This window comes from Gavia stellata, chromosome 18, assembly GCF_030936135.1.
Source record: "Gavia stellata isolate bGavSte3 chromosome 18, bGavSte3.hap2, whole genome shotgun sequence".
Taxonomy (NCBI): Eukaryota; Metazoa; Chordata; class Aves; order Gaviiformes; family Gaviidae; genus Gavia; species Gavia stellata.
The window spans coordinates 8,847,602-8,864,278 of NC_082611.1; the positions used below are offsets into that span (position 1 = coordinate 8,847,602).

At 41.5% G+C, this 16,677-nt stretch overlaps 1 protein-coding gene across 1 annotated transcript; it reads right to left on the reverse strand.

The window, feature by feature from the left end:
* Positions 1-85: 85 nt before the first annotated feature.
* Positions 86-14,196, reverse strand: DAGLB (diacylglycerol lipase beta). The gene is made up of 15 exons (XM_059826350.1): positions 14,102-14,196; positions 13,313-13,464; positions 11,004-11,178; positions 10,085-10,346; positions 8,833-8,958; positions 7,721-7,848; positions 6,577-6,703; positions 6,139-6,222; positions 5,604-5,681; positions 5,122-5,202; positions 4,899-5,026; positions 4,340-4,408; positions 4,169-4,241; positions 2,879-3,132; positions 86-1,359 (listed from the first exon to the last, which is right to left on the reverse strand). Exons 1-15 carry the CDS (start codon positions 14,194-14,196, stop codon positions 1,167-1,169), a joined length of 2,025 nt encoding a protein of 674 aa, XP_059682333.1. The 3' UTR covers positions 86-1,166.
* Between the last annotated feature and the right edge of the window lie 2,481 nt (positions 14,197-16,677).

Below are 16,677 nucleotides of genomic sequence, written 5' to 3' on the forward strand. Positions count from 1 at the left end.
TGCTGCACAGCCTCTAGCTCTTTGAACAGCTAAAAACTAGTAACTTTCATCTCACGCCAGCATACCTGAACATAATAAGACAAGTTCTTAGAGCACATTTTATTTTGTCTCTATATTAAGTATCACAGCAAGAACATCCACACAGTTATTTCTCAACCACATCATAACCACTTATAGTTATTTCTATCAATTCTTTTAAATAAGAAATGCTGCTGAGCCTTAAAAAAAAATAGTTGCACACTAGAAACAAGGAATCCACTTTTTTTAAAATCGGTAGAACTGGTTATACATTTTTTTGGCAGAATTGGATCAGTGCTCTCAGTCAGAGCTAGAGCTAGTGACTAAGATGATGCCAGGGCATGAACAGTGTTGTGTTTTTTTTCTTTTAAGTAGTTTTAGTTTACAATCAATAAAAGTAATCATGTGGATCAACAAATACAAAAGACAGGTAGATTAAAGAATATTGCACATGTATATCCAAAGCAGCATTTAACCACACCACTCCCTCTGCCCGCCCCGGATACTACCACAGTCTGTAAGAAAAATAGTGCAATCGATCAGAACTGCCTGATTAAAAACGGGCGTGGGCAGCCTGCCCGCACACAGCCACGCGCCACAGGCGTCTTCACTTACCCACCTCCAGCCGCTGAGCAGGTGCAGCCCTGGCACACTGCAGTATGGCTTTCATAGCGCTCCTTTCATACAGCGCCCTCCAGGCTTTGCAAAGGTCAGTCACAGGGTGCTGAGACAACGGCACGAAGTGACTTTGAAGCAGAACTGGATTTTTAAATTTTTTTTTTTTTTAGGTCTGACAGGGCTCTGCTCTAATGCATAGGCCAAACTGTCCTCATGCACGCACGCACTCACTCTGGTCAAGTATTCAGCTGACGCCTCGGCTCTCACGCCCCAGTGTACACAAGCTGAGCTAGAACCTGTCATACTGTTCCATTTTGTAAAAACTCAGCCTTCAGCATAAATGCAGAATCTGTGCTTTACCCAGCATAATGTTACTTGAGGTCACTGCAGAGGCAAGGGCATTAAGACCCTTGTTTATTTTATGCAATGTGAGAAAAGTACTGAAATCCACTTCAGTATGAAAGTGGAATGTGTCCTGAATACTTGAAACCTGGAATAAAAAAACCCCACACCTTGTCTGTCAGCTATGGTTATACTACATTGGTGTTACATTCTCGTGTTTGACAAGAAATACACGATCCATGTTCCTGAGACAAACTGTTCAGAGCTTTGAGCACAACATCTGGCATGTGGTCTGTTATCATCTTGGGACTTATTAAAATGCTGCTGAAGACTCTTTCGTTTGACCATCTTGCTGTATATTTAATATCTGAAGAGCACAACCTAAAAAACAAACACACCACAAATACAATGGTTCAGATGGTCAGAACTGGCGCTCGATGCCAAGGCTGGAACAGACAACCTGGAGACTTCTGACCTTGCTCAGGGAGGAACTGGAACCTTCTCACAGCAGGAAGGTGGGCTCCCAAAGAGCTGCAGCTCTGACCTTCAGCAAACAGCTGGAAACACTGCCTTTCAGTGTCCCTGAAGGCAGAACTACGCCTAACTAGATCACGCCTTAACAGTGAAAGAAGCTATCAAACAATCCTGCTCAGAGAAACACGGGATACAGTCTGAACAAAGGGGGATGAGGGGTTCATCACTGCACATTCACACGGTTAATGTCAAATTTAGGGAGTAAGTTACAGTGATATCAGTAGGAGGCCAGACACTAGATTTAATGCTGCATATATGATGTTTTTAGGATTTTATTTTATAGAATGGTACCTAATGGGGGCTCTTTTGTGCTAGTCTAATTAAGAAAACAACATGATTAACTGCTGTGCTGTGGAGTAAATGAAGGAAAAGAAATGAACTCAATAAAGTAAAGTAGAAGAGCAGCCATCGAGGAAACCTGCCAGGTCACAGGTGTTAAAGTATCTAACTTGTAAAACCAGTATTAAAATTGTTAAACATTGAAGATGTGAAGCTTAAATAAAATACTGATCTACTGAATGGGAGGAAAAAAGGTGGATTTCTTCTCTAGCCCTTTTCTTCCCTCTTCTGTAAGTTACTTTTTTTTTTTCTTCTAAAAAATGGTCTTATGCAAGTTACAGATGCTCTTATTTCTGTTTCAGAATGAAACAAGGGAGGATATCAAGTACTGTCTAGCCTGAGGGCTGTTTCAGGTTGTTTTATCCAAAAAAATCAACATCAACAAAACATAAACAAACAAAAAAACCCACCCTAAACACAGCACTGCCCCAACAAAACCATAATCCTCACCCTTCCAGCAGTTTCAGCTTTTCTGTTGTCTTTGTCTCACTTTCCTGTGTCCACAAAAAAGCAGCAAATGACAGGAAACCAGAGGTTGTACGGGCACACTGGTTACCGGTGCAACTGGACCTCTCCAGTCTGCCCAGGCTGGTACTATGGGCAATATTTTGCCTCTTTCTTATCACCAATATTCATATGACTACTCACTAACTAGGTATTTTGCTATCACTTCACCGCTACCAGGACGTAGGAGTGCAAGATCTGCACTCTCAGGTACGAACTGCAGCATGCCAAAGCTGAACTTAACAGTTTTACTGATTAAAATCATCCCTTCAGCACATGCAATACCTGGGCAGAATAAGGCACGCAGGCATAAAGAGAAAGAGTTTCCAGGGCTTTAAGTGAAACAGGAAGAAGCAGGGAGGCGCAGAATAAAAACTGAAAAGCTGCCTAATGTGTAATAACCAAAGATGGGTATTGGAGATGCAGATGAGAAGCAAAGCTGGAAACATGCACTTTGAAAGTGAGAAGCAGCTTTAAGTAGATTTTAGGAAAACAAGACAGTGGTATTCATTATTCTACTTACCTCCTAGAGCTGGATTCTTCTACAATATGGATAATCTTCCCAGGAAGATACAGATGAGGATACTGAGGCGGTGAATTTAAGTGCGATTCATCCTCAAGGGCATTGTATGAAGGTGACCGATGAACCATTAAACTCTCCTCAGCCAGAAGTGGCTGGGTGAGGGCGTCCTGGTTTCTACCATCCAGCTCAGTTGGGAAGTTATCCGGATCTCCTCCAAATACTTCGTACCAACACCCACGCAGCAAAATCTGGTACTGAATTCAGAATGAAAAACAGTCAAATTGAGGTTTGGCATCTCTTCAAGTAACTTACTCTAGTTGTGTGCTTGCACGCACATCATCTGAAACAACTACTAAAAGATTAAAAATTACTGTATGCACATGCTACCCTAACTTTTTCTTTGATAAAATTTCCTTACTGAATTTTCCCCACAGTAGTATCTATTTCACCAATATCTAACCCAAGCCCCTAGTAACACTACAGAAAACATTACAATCTTTACCAGCTGAATTTTATGTGGATTCTACTCTGCACATTTAAGTTTTCTCTCACCCGTAACTTCTAACTGTCCATTATCTTATTCTGTATTTACGATGTCACCCAGGCCCTCTACATGACTCCTGATCCTGGGACTACATGGAAATCTTATGAGTAGAGCTCGCTTCACTTTAGATGTCCAGAAATGGCAGTTTTGAATCTTTAAGCCACTCCTCTATACCTCCCAGTATCATCTTGCCTGACACCGCACTGTTCCAGCACTTTCAAAACTGTGTTTCTCACTAACAGTAAAAAGAAGAGGTAAGCAATTAACACCGTAACAGGAAAATATTTGCTTTCCAAATGAATGCTGAAGGTAAAATTCAAATAAAACCACTAATTTATTTACTTACAGATACTAAAGGGTTATTAAAGTAAGTAATCTTACTGATTTTTCATCATTCTAGCTGGTTTGTTTTGGTTTTTGGTGTTTTTTTTTTTTTTTTCTTTATTTTCATTTTTTAAGTTTCCTTTATCAGCAAAACTGGCAAACAGATCATTTCAGGTCTTGGATGTTGTGCCTAGATATCTTCCAGGTCTTGTTCAATCTTAATTTCCAACAAGACAGCTTTATAGGGTAAAAGACTAACACAAATGTCGCTGAATTAAAAACTAACACTTTTGTTCCAAAACACAACTGTAACTCTCATCGTTAACCTCAAAATATACACACCAGCTGTCACTTCATGGAAGCTGAGGCTTAACCCAGCTAACAATTCCACTGACTTTTAACCAGGAACTCCATTTAGTTACCTTGGGTCTGTTGCAGTTTGCCACAATTCTCACTATTCTCCTCTTTAAATCCTCCATGTTGGGCATACTTAACCTGTTTAAACACACACAGAACAAAGTAAAGCAAAGCCTCCTATTCTCTGCAATCTAACGCACCCCTGACAGAACAATTTAAACATACTTCCACCTCACCTTGCAACAAGGTCCTTTCCAACAATGACTGAAACAATGAAGTGCTTAGTGTAATCTGCAAGTGATTTGCTTAAAGAAAAAAAAGAGACACCCTTTAGATACACTAGAGACAGGCACACTTTAGTTTTATAATGATCATTATCATTCAGTAAAAATACAAACGCGGCAGCAGCAGCATTTGCAGTCAGTTCTTCAGTAGGCTTTCAGACCTACTTGCTACAGATGACAGAGTAATTTCAATGCTGATTGTAACGGTATGTGTAGATGTCAAACAGGCCAAGCCAGACTAGTCAGGTGAGCATTTTATTTCTGAAACACTTATTTTAAACTCTAATTATACTATCTGACAGAATTGACTAGATATATCTCATTCTGTAATATTCCCCCAAGAACTTGACTGGAACTTAAGATGGAACAAATCTGATTCTACTAGTGGAGCACGTATAAACAAACTCTTAATACAGTCAAGCCCAGAGTTATCATCTAATGTTTTTGTCAACTACCTTGAAGATTTTTACATCTTAGACAGAGAACCATATAACATAAGTCTCATATTTACCTTAAAAGTCCTCCTGGAGGAGAAAAGGCATAACACCTTAATGCTGGGAAAGAGTTCCTGAGCATAATCGCCAATATAGAAGCTGTTCCACCACCCAAACTGTGACCAACTATCACAAGTTTATATTCCTATAGACAGAAAGAGAAGAGTGAAACATAGACAGACACAGAAAAAGCTTTGTGTAATTTTTCTGGCAAACCAAATTATTTGGAAGGCAACTTACTGGAGCAATTGTGAAAGCCTGGTTTAAAATTCCATCATTTATTAGCTTTCGATAGATGTAATTTGCAGCTTGAGTTATTCCCTACAAGACAGCATTTAAAGTTAGAAGAGAAGGGTATATCTAATCTGAAGTGTGATACATGTATACTTTAAACACAACACCATCACAGAACAACTTTCTTTTTGCAAAGCTGTTCTTCTCTTTTAACATGCTCCTGACAGAGGTCTAGTTACAACCACGTCGTCTTGTACATAATGGTCAAAAAGGTTTTGGAATATTTAATAAGGACAAAGTCTGACAAGAGGATTACAAATTCTACCTTGCAGTTCCAGAGGCAGTACTTGATGCAACAACCAAGTCACTGAAATAATTTGTGCAATCCATCCCACAAGGAGAACACTCTTCTGTTTAACTAAAGGATGCCAGGTGTTTATATTTCGTACTGCTGAGATGATTTATAAACAGCTACAGACTGCACACACCTTATGCACAAAGCCATTCTCTAGAACATCCTCCAGTGTCAAGTCTTCACAATCTGCTGACAGATCAGTGAGAATGTCCTGTAAACAAGACAGCTTTTGTCAGACGTATCTGCAGGGCTTCATGGCTCACGGGTCACCCTCCACGCTCTGCTACTCAGCATTGTCACAGGGACATCAACAAGCTGACTTCCAAGTGTGTAAGCAATAAAACACAACCCACCATAAACCACCACCCAAGCAAATATACACAGCAATCACAATTCTGATTTCAGCAACTATTTCAAAGCTGCAAACAGAGACATTATGAATGCACCTCCACTCACAGTGAAAAGGAATTACCACTGGCCCGCCCTCCACAGTCTCCTCCAGTGGCACAGGGAATACTACTCATCCAAGGACAGGGGCAATTAAAAGGTAAGCCTGGAAGACTCATACCTGTGAGTTATTTTTACATGTGCCAGCATAACACAATTTCCTCTAGATACTAGGAGTTCACCCATTTCTATAAAGCTCATTTATATCAGATGGATGATACCTCAAAAGACAAGGTTCCTCTCACTGCAACCACAATAGCTTCTTTTTTGTGGTCCAAAGCAACAAAAAATGGAATCTCATAGATCTAGAGAGGAAAAATATAATCAGTAAAGACATGAACTTTTTATAAGAGTAAGCATTTGTTCTTACTTTCTGAAAGCTCTCTTACTGAGCTCTCTATTGTATTATGGAAAGAAGCTGAATTATTTTCTTATCCCATTATTATAAGTGCCGTTTTTGCAATACTGAGGCAGATTTATGTCACTGTTTTTGTGGCTGTTCCTTTAGATTAGGAAAAAAATCAGAACCGAATGTTTCAGGGCCTGTTTTCACTTGGCTTTGCATCTTGCTGAAGCAAACTAGAAACTTCACCCCTTGCTTTCACTGAATTAATCACTAAGTTTTTTTGCCGAGCTGAATGCCTGTCCAGATTGTTTACCTTGTTATGAAAACTGATATGAATGAAGTCTCTGTACTGCAGTCCTGTTATTTTTAGGATGGATCCAAAGTGAAAGTTACGACGATCACTGCCAGTTATATCAGAATCTGTTGGTCTATTTCCACAACTAACAAACACAAAAGAGAAAAAAAAACTTTCATGTTCCAATTTTTTAGGTTTCCTTTCAAGGAATCACTCTCAGTTACATTTGCAGAAGATGTCTGCCAGGAATCAAATGCATTTTGGGTTATTTTTGGGTTGGTTTTTTTTTTTTTTTTGCAATAGTACCAGTAGTCCGATACAAGACGTTACCTCTGCCCACAAACCTGGTTTTGCCTGAGAAGCATGCCTTACATTTTCAAGGACTGGTAAATACACCATTGCTACAGCACTATCAGCATAGCAAACAATGCAGTAAGAAAAGAATTCTTAAGACTACAAGCCAATGGCAGAAAATACAAACAAGCAAAAAGGAAATTCAAAACAAATTCTCTACAGGAGGCTTATCTCATGTTTATGCATGTATTATGTGTTGGTTTTTTCCCCCAAGTCATTTATATTTCAGTAGGTTAAATAATTTCACGTTACTAATTAAGAAAATCATGGTTACAGTCACAAATGTCAGCGGTCACTTAAATATACAGTAATCCTACACAGCATTATGCATACTTCAATACTGACTGTAAACATTTTTTTGAGTAAAGGGGGAAAAGGGAATAAAATGGAGGCTGGAGGGACAGGTAACTTTTGCTAATTCCTTTAAGACAGGGAAAACTGTTGATACACTTTTATTTCTATACATACATATGCGCCCAAAAGGCAGCTCTAAAAAGCCTCATTTAAAAACATGTTTGGTTTAATTTGAATTCTTCCTTTGTCATTTTGCTACATGAATTTTATTTATCTCAATCTTTTCTTAAGAAACAAAAGCTATTCTGTTTCTGAGGGTGGAAAGATGTTGGAATTTTGTTTCTATTTTGATGTTTGAATTTGTGAAAGATAACTCTACCAGTCAAGCTCATATACTCCCAAGAGTGATATAATTTAATGCAACAAAAATACTGTTATTGAAACTATTTTATTTCTGCTAGCACTAGTTAAATAAAATGAAGCTATGTGTTTTCAAGCTCTTGATCGAACCTACCAGTCACCATTGAGCTTACAGAGTGCAGTAAATGGGTTGGTGTATATGTAGTAGGGCCAGCCATAAGCAGCTGCAGCAAACAGCATATAGTGAGCAGCATTCTCCAGTTCGATATCCAAATCGTCTGTCTGGAAGGACACAGGGAAAGAAAAGGAATGAGAGAGAGGAAGAAAGGTGTGTTAGGCAGCCCCAGAATAAAACCTGAACACAGACTAGTGAAAAATCAAGGCATGATGAAATATACACTATTCAAAAGGAAAAGCTCAAGGTCTAAGAGGAACTAAAAATAACCACTCACATTCCAGGAAAAAGTCTGTGTTTATTTATACAGCTACACAGCTCAAGAATCTTGAAAGCTCTCATTAAATCAGTTTCTTCCAATATTTACACATTGATAAGCTCAATAATGAGAGCAACATTCACTCCAAACACGTTACTTAAACATGTCAAAGGAATGGCTAAAGAGTCTGCAGCAGATCTCTCTGGTAAGGAGTTCTAAAGCATGACCCCATCATAGCGACTGGATTCAGAAGGAATTTGATAGAAATGCATTGGTTGAAATAGAATTATATACTTCTATGAAACACAGACCAAAAGAAGGTAATACAATTTACAAAGGCATTTTACCATAGAAGACTAGCAAGAATCAATTAACTGTAACCCATCATCTGCAAGCATTTAAAAGATGCTATTTTTGCTCCTTGCCTTGACTGGGTATTTGCAGCAGACATGATTTATACAGACCACAATACTAAAAGACTAGCTTTTCAGTTCTATGCAGATAGTACTAAATATTAATTTGCTCTCTGTTCCCTTTCTCTCCCAGCTCTTCAACAATGATCAAATGTCCTAAATGGTTCTTTTTGCGTTTTTCTCCATTCATATGTAAGTTCTACTTATGCCACAGCAGATAAATGTTTTGACTGCAAACTCATCAACATGTTTTCACTGCATGTATTAATAATTTAAACGGTTGTGAATTTTTATAGTAGTGTTTAATCTTGTTAAAAAAACAAAACCAGAACATCCTTGCACAAAGAGCTGCATTTCAATTTGATCTGGTACCATCTCCTAGCGTAACTGCACCAGAGGCTGCAACAACCCTCTCTTACCACAAGAGATGATGGAGAATGACACAGGACTTCTTCAGGATCTTTTGGGCAACTTTCCATTTTATCTTGCTCTTGATGGAGCAGAGTCAAACCAGCTGCTATGTCACTTGGCACCAGATCAGTGTCCTGTACAAAGAAATGAAAGAGCGCTAAAAACCATCCCACACCTCAACATGGCAAAACTATCTCATAAGAAAATGCATACAGAATTATATTTTCTCTGTTTATATAAATACATTTCACTCAGAGACAATGTGCATTGGAGAAATGGGTCACAGCAGCATCTAACCAACAACCCCTTCTGTACCTACTGAACGTTTTCTTCAATAAGACCAATGACAATTCTACACATGAATTTTATCACTTAACAGAATACCCGACAGAGAACCTGCTCAGCCATAAATGTCCTTGATCACTGTTCTATACTACTATGTGAAAAGCTCTGTGTGAAAAGTCCTCCATACTGAGAACAACTAAGAAGGATTTTACACAGGAGAAGTCTGAAGGGGTTTTATTCAACTATCTGGGGCAGGCATCTCTCCATATGACTGACACCCTTTACCCTATAAACCACTGAGTAGGCTATAGCTATAAATCAGCATGCGCAAGTACTGCTTAATAAACAAGAACTACTAGTCGTGAAATCATGAATGGATTTCAACGTCAACATTTAACTATGACTGCCCAAGCAGTAGGTGACATAAATTTGAGCTAAATAAACACTATGCAGACTCCGATTTGGCAGACACTCTCTGTTTCCAAAAAGCAACTTCCTGCACGTGCCCACTCTAGTCTGGTACGTGCTCAGAAATGGCTCAGAATGGGAAGGCTGCCTTAACATACTGTGGGGATACCTTTTTTAATAGTCAGAAAGTAGTCCGATTCTTTGCTACAGGTATGACTCCTTGCTCATCGTCAGTAGGAAAAATGCCTCAATCTTCACATATTGAGGAAAAGAAACTCACCCTTGTTCTCCTGACTAGATACTCACCTAAGAGAAAGAACACTGTCTTCTCACAGCCCTTCACGCTTGTGAAGGGAGAGAAACCTTTGTTAAAGGGAGGAAAAAAAATCAGTGTTGCATACCTTACTTGAGAATCACCTTTAATTTTGATATTGGCATATTCAAAACCTGACTTCAAGGCACAGGGTAGCAGGGACCTCTGGCTGAACAAATGTATGTGTGTTGCAACATTTGCAAATTCAGAGATAGTCAAAAAACAGAATATAAAAAAAAAGCTTTCCATCTTACCGAAAAGTAGGTGCGGAAAAGCTCTGCGATACTTGTAAAAGCCACTCGATGGTCATCATCTTGCACAATACAGCAACACAGTAACCTGATTCTTTTTTCCCAGACTCTGGTGGCAGTGTTCTTCACATTATATAGTAACTGCCCTGACTGACTGCTTTCCAGGTTCCGATTTACACTATCGGTGAGATAAAACGTCTTTTTCCCCCCAAGTGGATCAAAGACAATTAGAACTCCAATGATGGTAAAGATGATGATAACCCAGCTGCAAAACAGAAGGAGGTGGGATAAAAAGACCGTGAAACCAGACAGTTCTGACAAGTATGCAAGAAAACACATCTATAGATCTTGACAGACAGAAAACAAAGTTAGATATGAAATACTGTATGAACACCATCTGTTACTGTCTTAAGGGTGCATGTTTTATTATCAGGCTTTCAATACACTAGGCACAAGAACAAGGCTATCAGCTCATTTCACACAGGGCACCAAACTCAAAATCACAGCCCTGTGCTTTGGAAATAGCAACCCAGATGTGTGAAGGCTCCAGTTTTCACTACCAGCTGAGTGATCTAGTTACTACGCTCTTCACATTTATCCAGTTTTCTACATTCCCATCTATCCTTCTTACCCTTTCTGATCTTCACCTCCTTTCTTTCACCCTAGCATCTGCTCTTGTAAGGCAAGAAGCTCAACCTTCTTTAGAGAAGGATATAAATTCATTCAGGCTGTCTAGACTTAAAAAAAATCTTCACCATTCACAATGAAAACCCTTATATGAGAAACCAAAATAACTTATAAGCAGCATCAAAGCCTCCAACTGCTGGAAAAGCCTTCAATGAACACATACAAAACAAGGGCAAGCAGTATTTCTGTTTCAGGAACACTGTCAAACTTAGATTTTTTTGGGGGGCACCTTTACCTTGCAATAACTGTCCCAATGACGACATTTATCACAGTCTTCTCGCAGTGCACGCTGCTGTCTGACACCCATACAGCTCCTACAACAGCCCAGATGAATTCAGGCAAATAGAGAAGTAGGCGAGTATAAAGTAGCTTGGGAAGTGATTTTCTTGGGCCTGGATTAGAAATTGTTCCTGAAATTACAGGAAGAATTCAAAACAAGAATTGTTTATGAATGCGTCTTAAGTATCTAAAATCCTACTCAGATAGACGAACTTTTTGAGCTTAACAGGAAGTAAGAAACTTAATTGAAACTAAAAGTATTTTCATACTAGTGGAAAGCTATCACTGAAGCTGAGAAAAACAACAATGGGTTTATAGCCGTGATTCTTAGAATCTACTCTACCAATACCCCAAAAATCACTCTTTAGTGGAAGACAGTTCTGCAGTGAACCTGACACAGGAGTGTTGTGCCCAGCATAAGCCAAAGCTGCATACTGGAGCGCTGGCTCACCTACAGTTCCATATGACTCTTGGTGCCTGCTTTTATTATTATTCTACTTATCTTTTAGTTGGCTGAATATTTCATTTTTAGATGCTACTTTGCTGGGCTACAATCAAGTTCTGCTTACTGAGTCACTAATAAATTTATTCACATTTTTATTTAGCTGCACAAAAATAGGACCATTACCAGGACAAATACTTCTTAGACTCTTTTCTGTATTGTTAGCTTACTGATAACCTCTTCCTTTTAGCACTCTTAGGCAGTAAAAAGGGAGTAATTTTTGGCCAGCTCAGTTCCTTAAACCAGTTTGTTGATCACAGGGTAATGAGGTGGTGGGGTGTGCATGCTCATGTGCAGGCAGGATAACTTGAAAAGGCTTAAAACACCACAGAACATAAACAACTTTGGAAACTATTTTCCAATTGTAAAGCTGTGGTTCACATCCAGTGGCAAAGCTGCTTAAAAAGCCCTTGATCCAGTGGTCGCTTATTCCCATTCCCGGGTTGTAGCCTGTACTGCAGCAGCATAGTTGCTTACACAGACACAATCAGATGGAACTGTGGTTCCTGAAAACAACTTCTTTCCTTTCCCAGCACCACAACCCAGCGTATGAGTTCGCCAGTCAGGTTCACCACTGGCACCAGTAATGCCCACATCAGTACAGTGCAAGGGGTGGTGCAAGAACCATTGCTACCAAACCCACACATCAAAACCACAGTCCAAGACATCTCACCATTAATTTTCTTGGAAATTCAGCCTCAGAATTCTTCCGTTTCTTAGTTAAAATGGCCTTGTAGCTGTACTTTTATACCAAACAAGGCTCTTTTCTCTCTGCTATTTACAGTTACATCTCTCACCTCCTCAACTTTGATATAAATATAAATAGTATAACTTGACTAATCTTCCTTTCCCTCCTCTAGAAACTGTTGGAAAACCAGCGGTTAGATTCAAGGCCAGGATTATCATACACATCTCTGCTTTGTCATACTTTCTCTTCATGCACTCTTTATGCTTTTTTTTCTCCACTTAAATAATTTAAATACTCTTATTTACAGTGTGTTGTGAGAATAAATATATTAGAAATTGTGGGGTCTCATCTGTTACTCCAGAGACCACACACATATTTCAAATCAATCTTCCTAGCATTACTTTGATAATGAGGTGCCCTGCCAGGAAAAAAGCTTTCCAACCTCTTTTTTAACCAAAAATTAACCATTTCGACAAATGACTAGAAGGTGCATTGGGGTCTTTACTTCTGTTTAGCCATTCACTTCAAGCTGTAAGTCCTGTTCTATTTAACAGTATTTACCGTGTTAGTTTTACTATGACGTTTATATGGATCATATTCCTATGTGTGTTTTTTCCCAAGCAACCCAGTGCAGCTAATGAACTTTCGCACGATATGACTAAAACTGCCTATGTAAGGCAAAGCTAACACGATACTTCAGATGAGAAATTGATTTTGGATAAATTCCCCTAAATTCCTGTCAGAGAGGTTGAGCAGTGTTCCCTTCAAGGTCATGTATTGATGGTGAATGTAGAGGAAGTTTTCAAGATGCTCTGATGGCAATAAACCCATCAGCATTAGCTGCACTAAGCTATTGCATCCATTTATTATTTTAGATTCCTGATTAACAGAGATAATACTATTAAAGCAAATACATTAATGCCAACAGACAGTTTCTTAAGTTTGACTACTATTAAAGCACCTGAACTTTTTTGCATTGATTTTGGTTTTTTTTTTAACGTCAACTCCACATTAAAACCCCATATATATTACAATCCTACTAGATAAATATAAAATATTATTATTAACTATTTACCTTGCATACTGATGTACACAAGAGCAGACAATGCACATATTATGGAAGCCAGGAGAACGAGGAGGACGAGCAAGTAGCTGTGCAGTAATCCTCCCCCAGGACAGTTAAACTGCCCCTTGTGAACTGTGTAAAGAACAAGAATTCCAATCCACCTACAGGGAAGTAAGACAATAAAAGTTATAGTTGGAAGGGAAAAGCGCATACTGCAAAGCGACCACCTGATAGGTAGTTTTCATCTCAGTGAAAGCATTCCACAAAGATTAACAGAAAAGGAGTTGTTATATAAGGCATCTGTCAGAATGAAAGGACAAATACTCAGCAGCAATGACAATGAAGCTGTTTGCAGACCAAGCAACAGGCTCCCTTCATGATGCTGCTCATTTCCACAGATCCCAAAGAACCTGAGCTGATCTAAACAAAGGATCATCATATTAATTGCTGAAGTAACGAAACCACATTAGCACCAGTCGGCGATTAAACACAACCAAGTGACTCCGCGCGCAGAGCGGACAGCGCAGTAACTATAGCGCACCAGGTGATTACATAAGCCAAGCGGCTCCCTCACAACACCGCCGCTTGCCTCCGCGCCACGCGACGCCTCAGATGAAGGGGGCAACGCCACAGCTGGCCTCCGAGGGAAAGCCCGTCAGCCTCCGGCGGGCCGTCAATTCCGCCCGCCGCGGGAGGAGCCGGCGGCGAGCGGCAGCCGCGCCAGAAGCCGCCCCCTGAGGCGAGGCGGCGAGTGCCTGCCCGACGGCCGGGCTGCCCCGGCCCCGCGCGCCGCCTTACCACACCAGCCTGACGAAGAGCTCAAAGGCCCCCGGGAGGACGAAGTCGTCGCTGCCGATGGCCCAGCGCCTGCCGAACACCACCAGCCCCGGCATCCTGCCGGCCGCGCCGCCGCCGCCGCTCCCTCACGGGCGCCCGAGCACCTGCGCCGGCCTCGCCGTAAGGGGCCGCCCCCGCCCGGCCCCTCGCCCGCGGCCAGCGCCGCCGGACCGCTGCCCCCGAGGCCCGCCCGCTCCCGCAGGCCACACCGCCCACCCGGGGGCAGGCGGTACGTCACGGGAAGGCAACGTCATGACGCACCGCGCGGCGCCCCAAATTACCCTGCGGACATGCACCACCCCCCGCCCCCGCCATTGGGCCAAGCCGCGCACGCGCCCTGGCTGGCCCCGGCCTTCCCGCCGCCCCGCGCGCAGGCGGCTGGGCGAGGCGGGGCTTCTCACGCAGGCGCGTGCGCAGCGGCCACGCGACGCGGGAAGCCCGCCTCGCCCCGCCCGGGGTGCAGGCGCATGCGCGGACCGGCCGGGAGGGGCGGGGACGACCGCCAGCGCGGGCCTGGGGGTGGGCAGCGGGCCTGGGGGTGGGCAGCGGGCCGGGCACGGCGGCGGGGCCCGTTCAACTGCCGCTGCACAGCTGCGTAGGAAGGCGCACAAAGGAAGGGGGATGAGCGCAAGAGGGCTCAGGGGGCAAGGAATAAACCCTGTGCCGAGTACCTGCCTGTGCCAGCACCCCGTCCGTCCTGGCACCCCCGAAGGATGGCATCTCGACCATCACGGGTGGGCACCAGAAAAACAGCAAACACGCTTAACAGCTGCATCAGATGAGAAGTCGGAACACTGATGCGTGTCCTCGAGGCGTCACGGCTGCTCGCACTCAGCCACAGCTGCTGGCTTTCCTTAGAGCAGCACTGCTACCTTCGCCCAGCCCTCCGGCACAGGCCCCGCGATCCTTCTGCACAGTCTGAGCACCTACAGGGACGACATACCCAAGAGGGACACTGCAACTGAATGAAAGGACTATGCTAACAACAGGGAAGCAAATAACCTACCCACATCCTGCAGAGCTCGCTCTCACGCTACCAGCACAGATCTCCTGTAGCCCTATGGCTACAACTAGAATCAGGCTCTTGCATTTCGTTTCAGGGACAGACCTTGGTTTCAACAACTCTGGACAGCAATGGGACCCACAGTGCAGTATCTCAGGTATTAGAGACTGCAGCATCTTACCGTGCACACTCTGCGAATAAAACACACTATTCACATTTGGGGTTAGGAATGACAACCATCACTAAGTAGGGGGATAATGATGGTAAACTAAGTTAGAGAAGATAAATGATTTCTTGAAGATAAACCAAAAACATACAAGCACCAAACCCTCATCTGCACGAGGCTGGAGACTGAGCTCTTACAAAACAAGCAGACCTAAGTCATCGTTGCTTTGTTCAGTGATAAAGCCCCGTGTACCCTCCACAGTTCATAGTTCATTAGAGCAAACAATGACATTAAGCAACTCGTCCTTACTACAACTTTTCATCCGGTCTCAGGCTAACAGAAAACTTTAATTCAGGTATAAAAAAAGAAACAAAAAAACCCATTTTCACCATTTCGTAAAGTGTTTATTGAGGATGGTAACACAGGATAAATCATGCAACAGCTCAGTAAAAAAAGGGAATCATTTAAAGGATAAAGAATGGTAACTGGTGCTGCTGATTTTGAAAAGTTTATAAAAAAAATTAATTGTCCAAAAGTGACATCAAAAACCACTTGAAGCTGAACATGGAAGTTGCTTATAAAGCATTCATTAAAAAGAAAATGTAGATACTGTTTAAAATGATCACCTACAGATTACTGTAATCAACAACTTACAAGTCTCCCATTTCTATAGCTGCAAAGGTGTAGCAGGGCTGTACATCCAAGATATTTAACCTTCTTTTCCTGAACAAAGAACACAGTCACAAACATTTGCCACTAAGCAACACAACCGCATCTCTTACCCTTCACGACCTGCGCTGCCAAGTGCTTCGTTATTGGGATTACCTTCCCAACATCATGGCAAAAACAGGAAAGGGCCCATCCTTGTGGCCTCAAGAGACTTCCTTACTGTCCTCTTGCCATCAGCCTGTTCTAGAAGGGGAACAACTACAAATGTGACTGTTTCCCTTCTGGCACCAACATATATTTTAAATAAGGAACTCCATGTCAGCAGATGGCACAAAGACTGGGCACCAGCACATCACATCAAACATCGGTGGTTTCAGATTTAGAGTTGACATATATTCACTTTTTGGAAAAAAATAAATATAGTGGAATGAAAATTGAATCAAAGGGAAAGAACAGATGACTACCATCCATCAAGGATGCACATATCTGTGCACTGAAAAAAAAAAAAAAGAAAAAAAATCAGTCATTTCAAAGAAATTCTTGAAAATTAAAAAAAGTTTGCACTTGTTCCTGGTCATAAACAATCTCACAAAAATCTCACTTTTGGAACTATTCCAATTGAAACCATACACTGAATTTATTAATACAGTATAAGTTTCTTTATGTAAAAAATCTTTATACATAGTAATAAAAAAGATA

What these genes read in the sequence shown, in the direction of transcription:
- DAGLB (XM_059826350.1), bottom strand. Translation starts at nt 14,196, where the DNA reads ATGCCGGGGCTGGTGGTGTTCGGCAGGCGCTGGGCCATCGGCAGCGAC. An exon ending in AGAATGGCTTTGTGCATAAG is followed by an intron (nt 5,203 to 5,603) that starts GTGTGTGCAGTC and finishes GCTGTCTTGTAG; the next exon opens with GGAATAACTCAAGCTGCAAA. An exon ending in CAAACTGCAACAGACCCAAG is followed by an intron (nt 3,133 to 4,168) that starts GTAACTAAATGG and finishes TTCTGAATTCAG; the next exon opens with TACCAGATTTTGCTGCGTGG.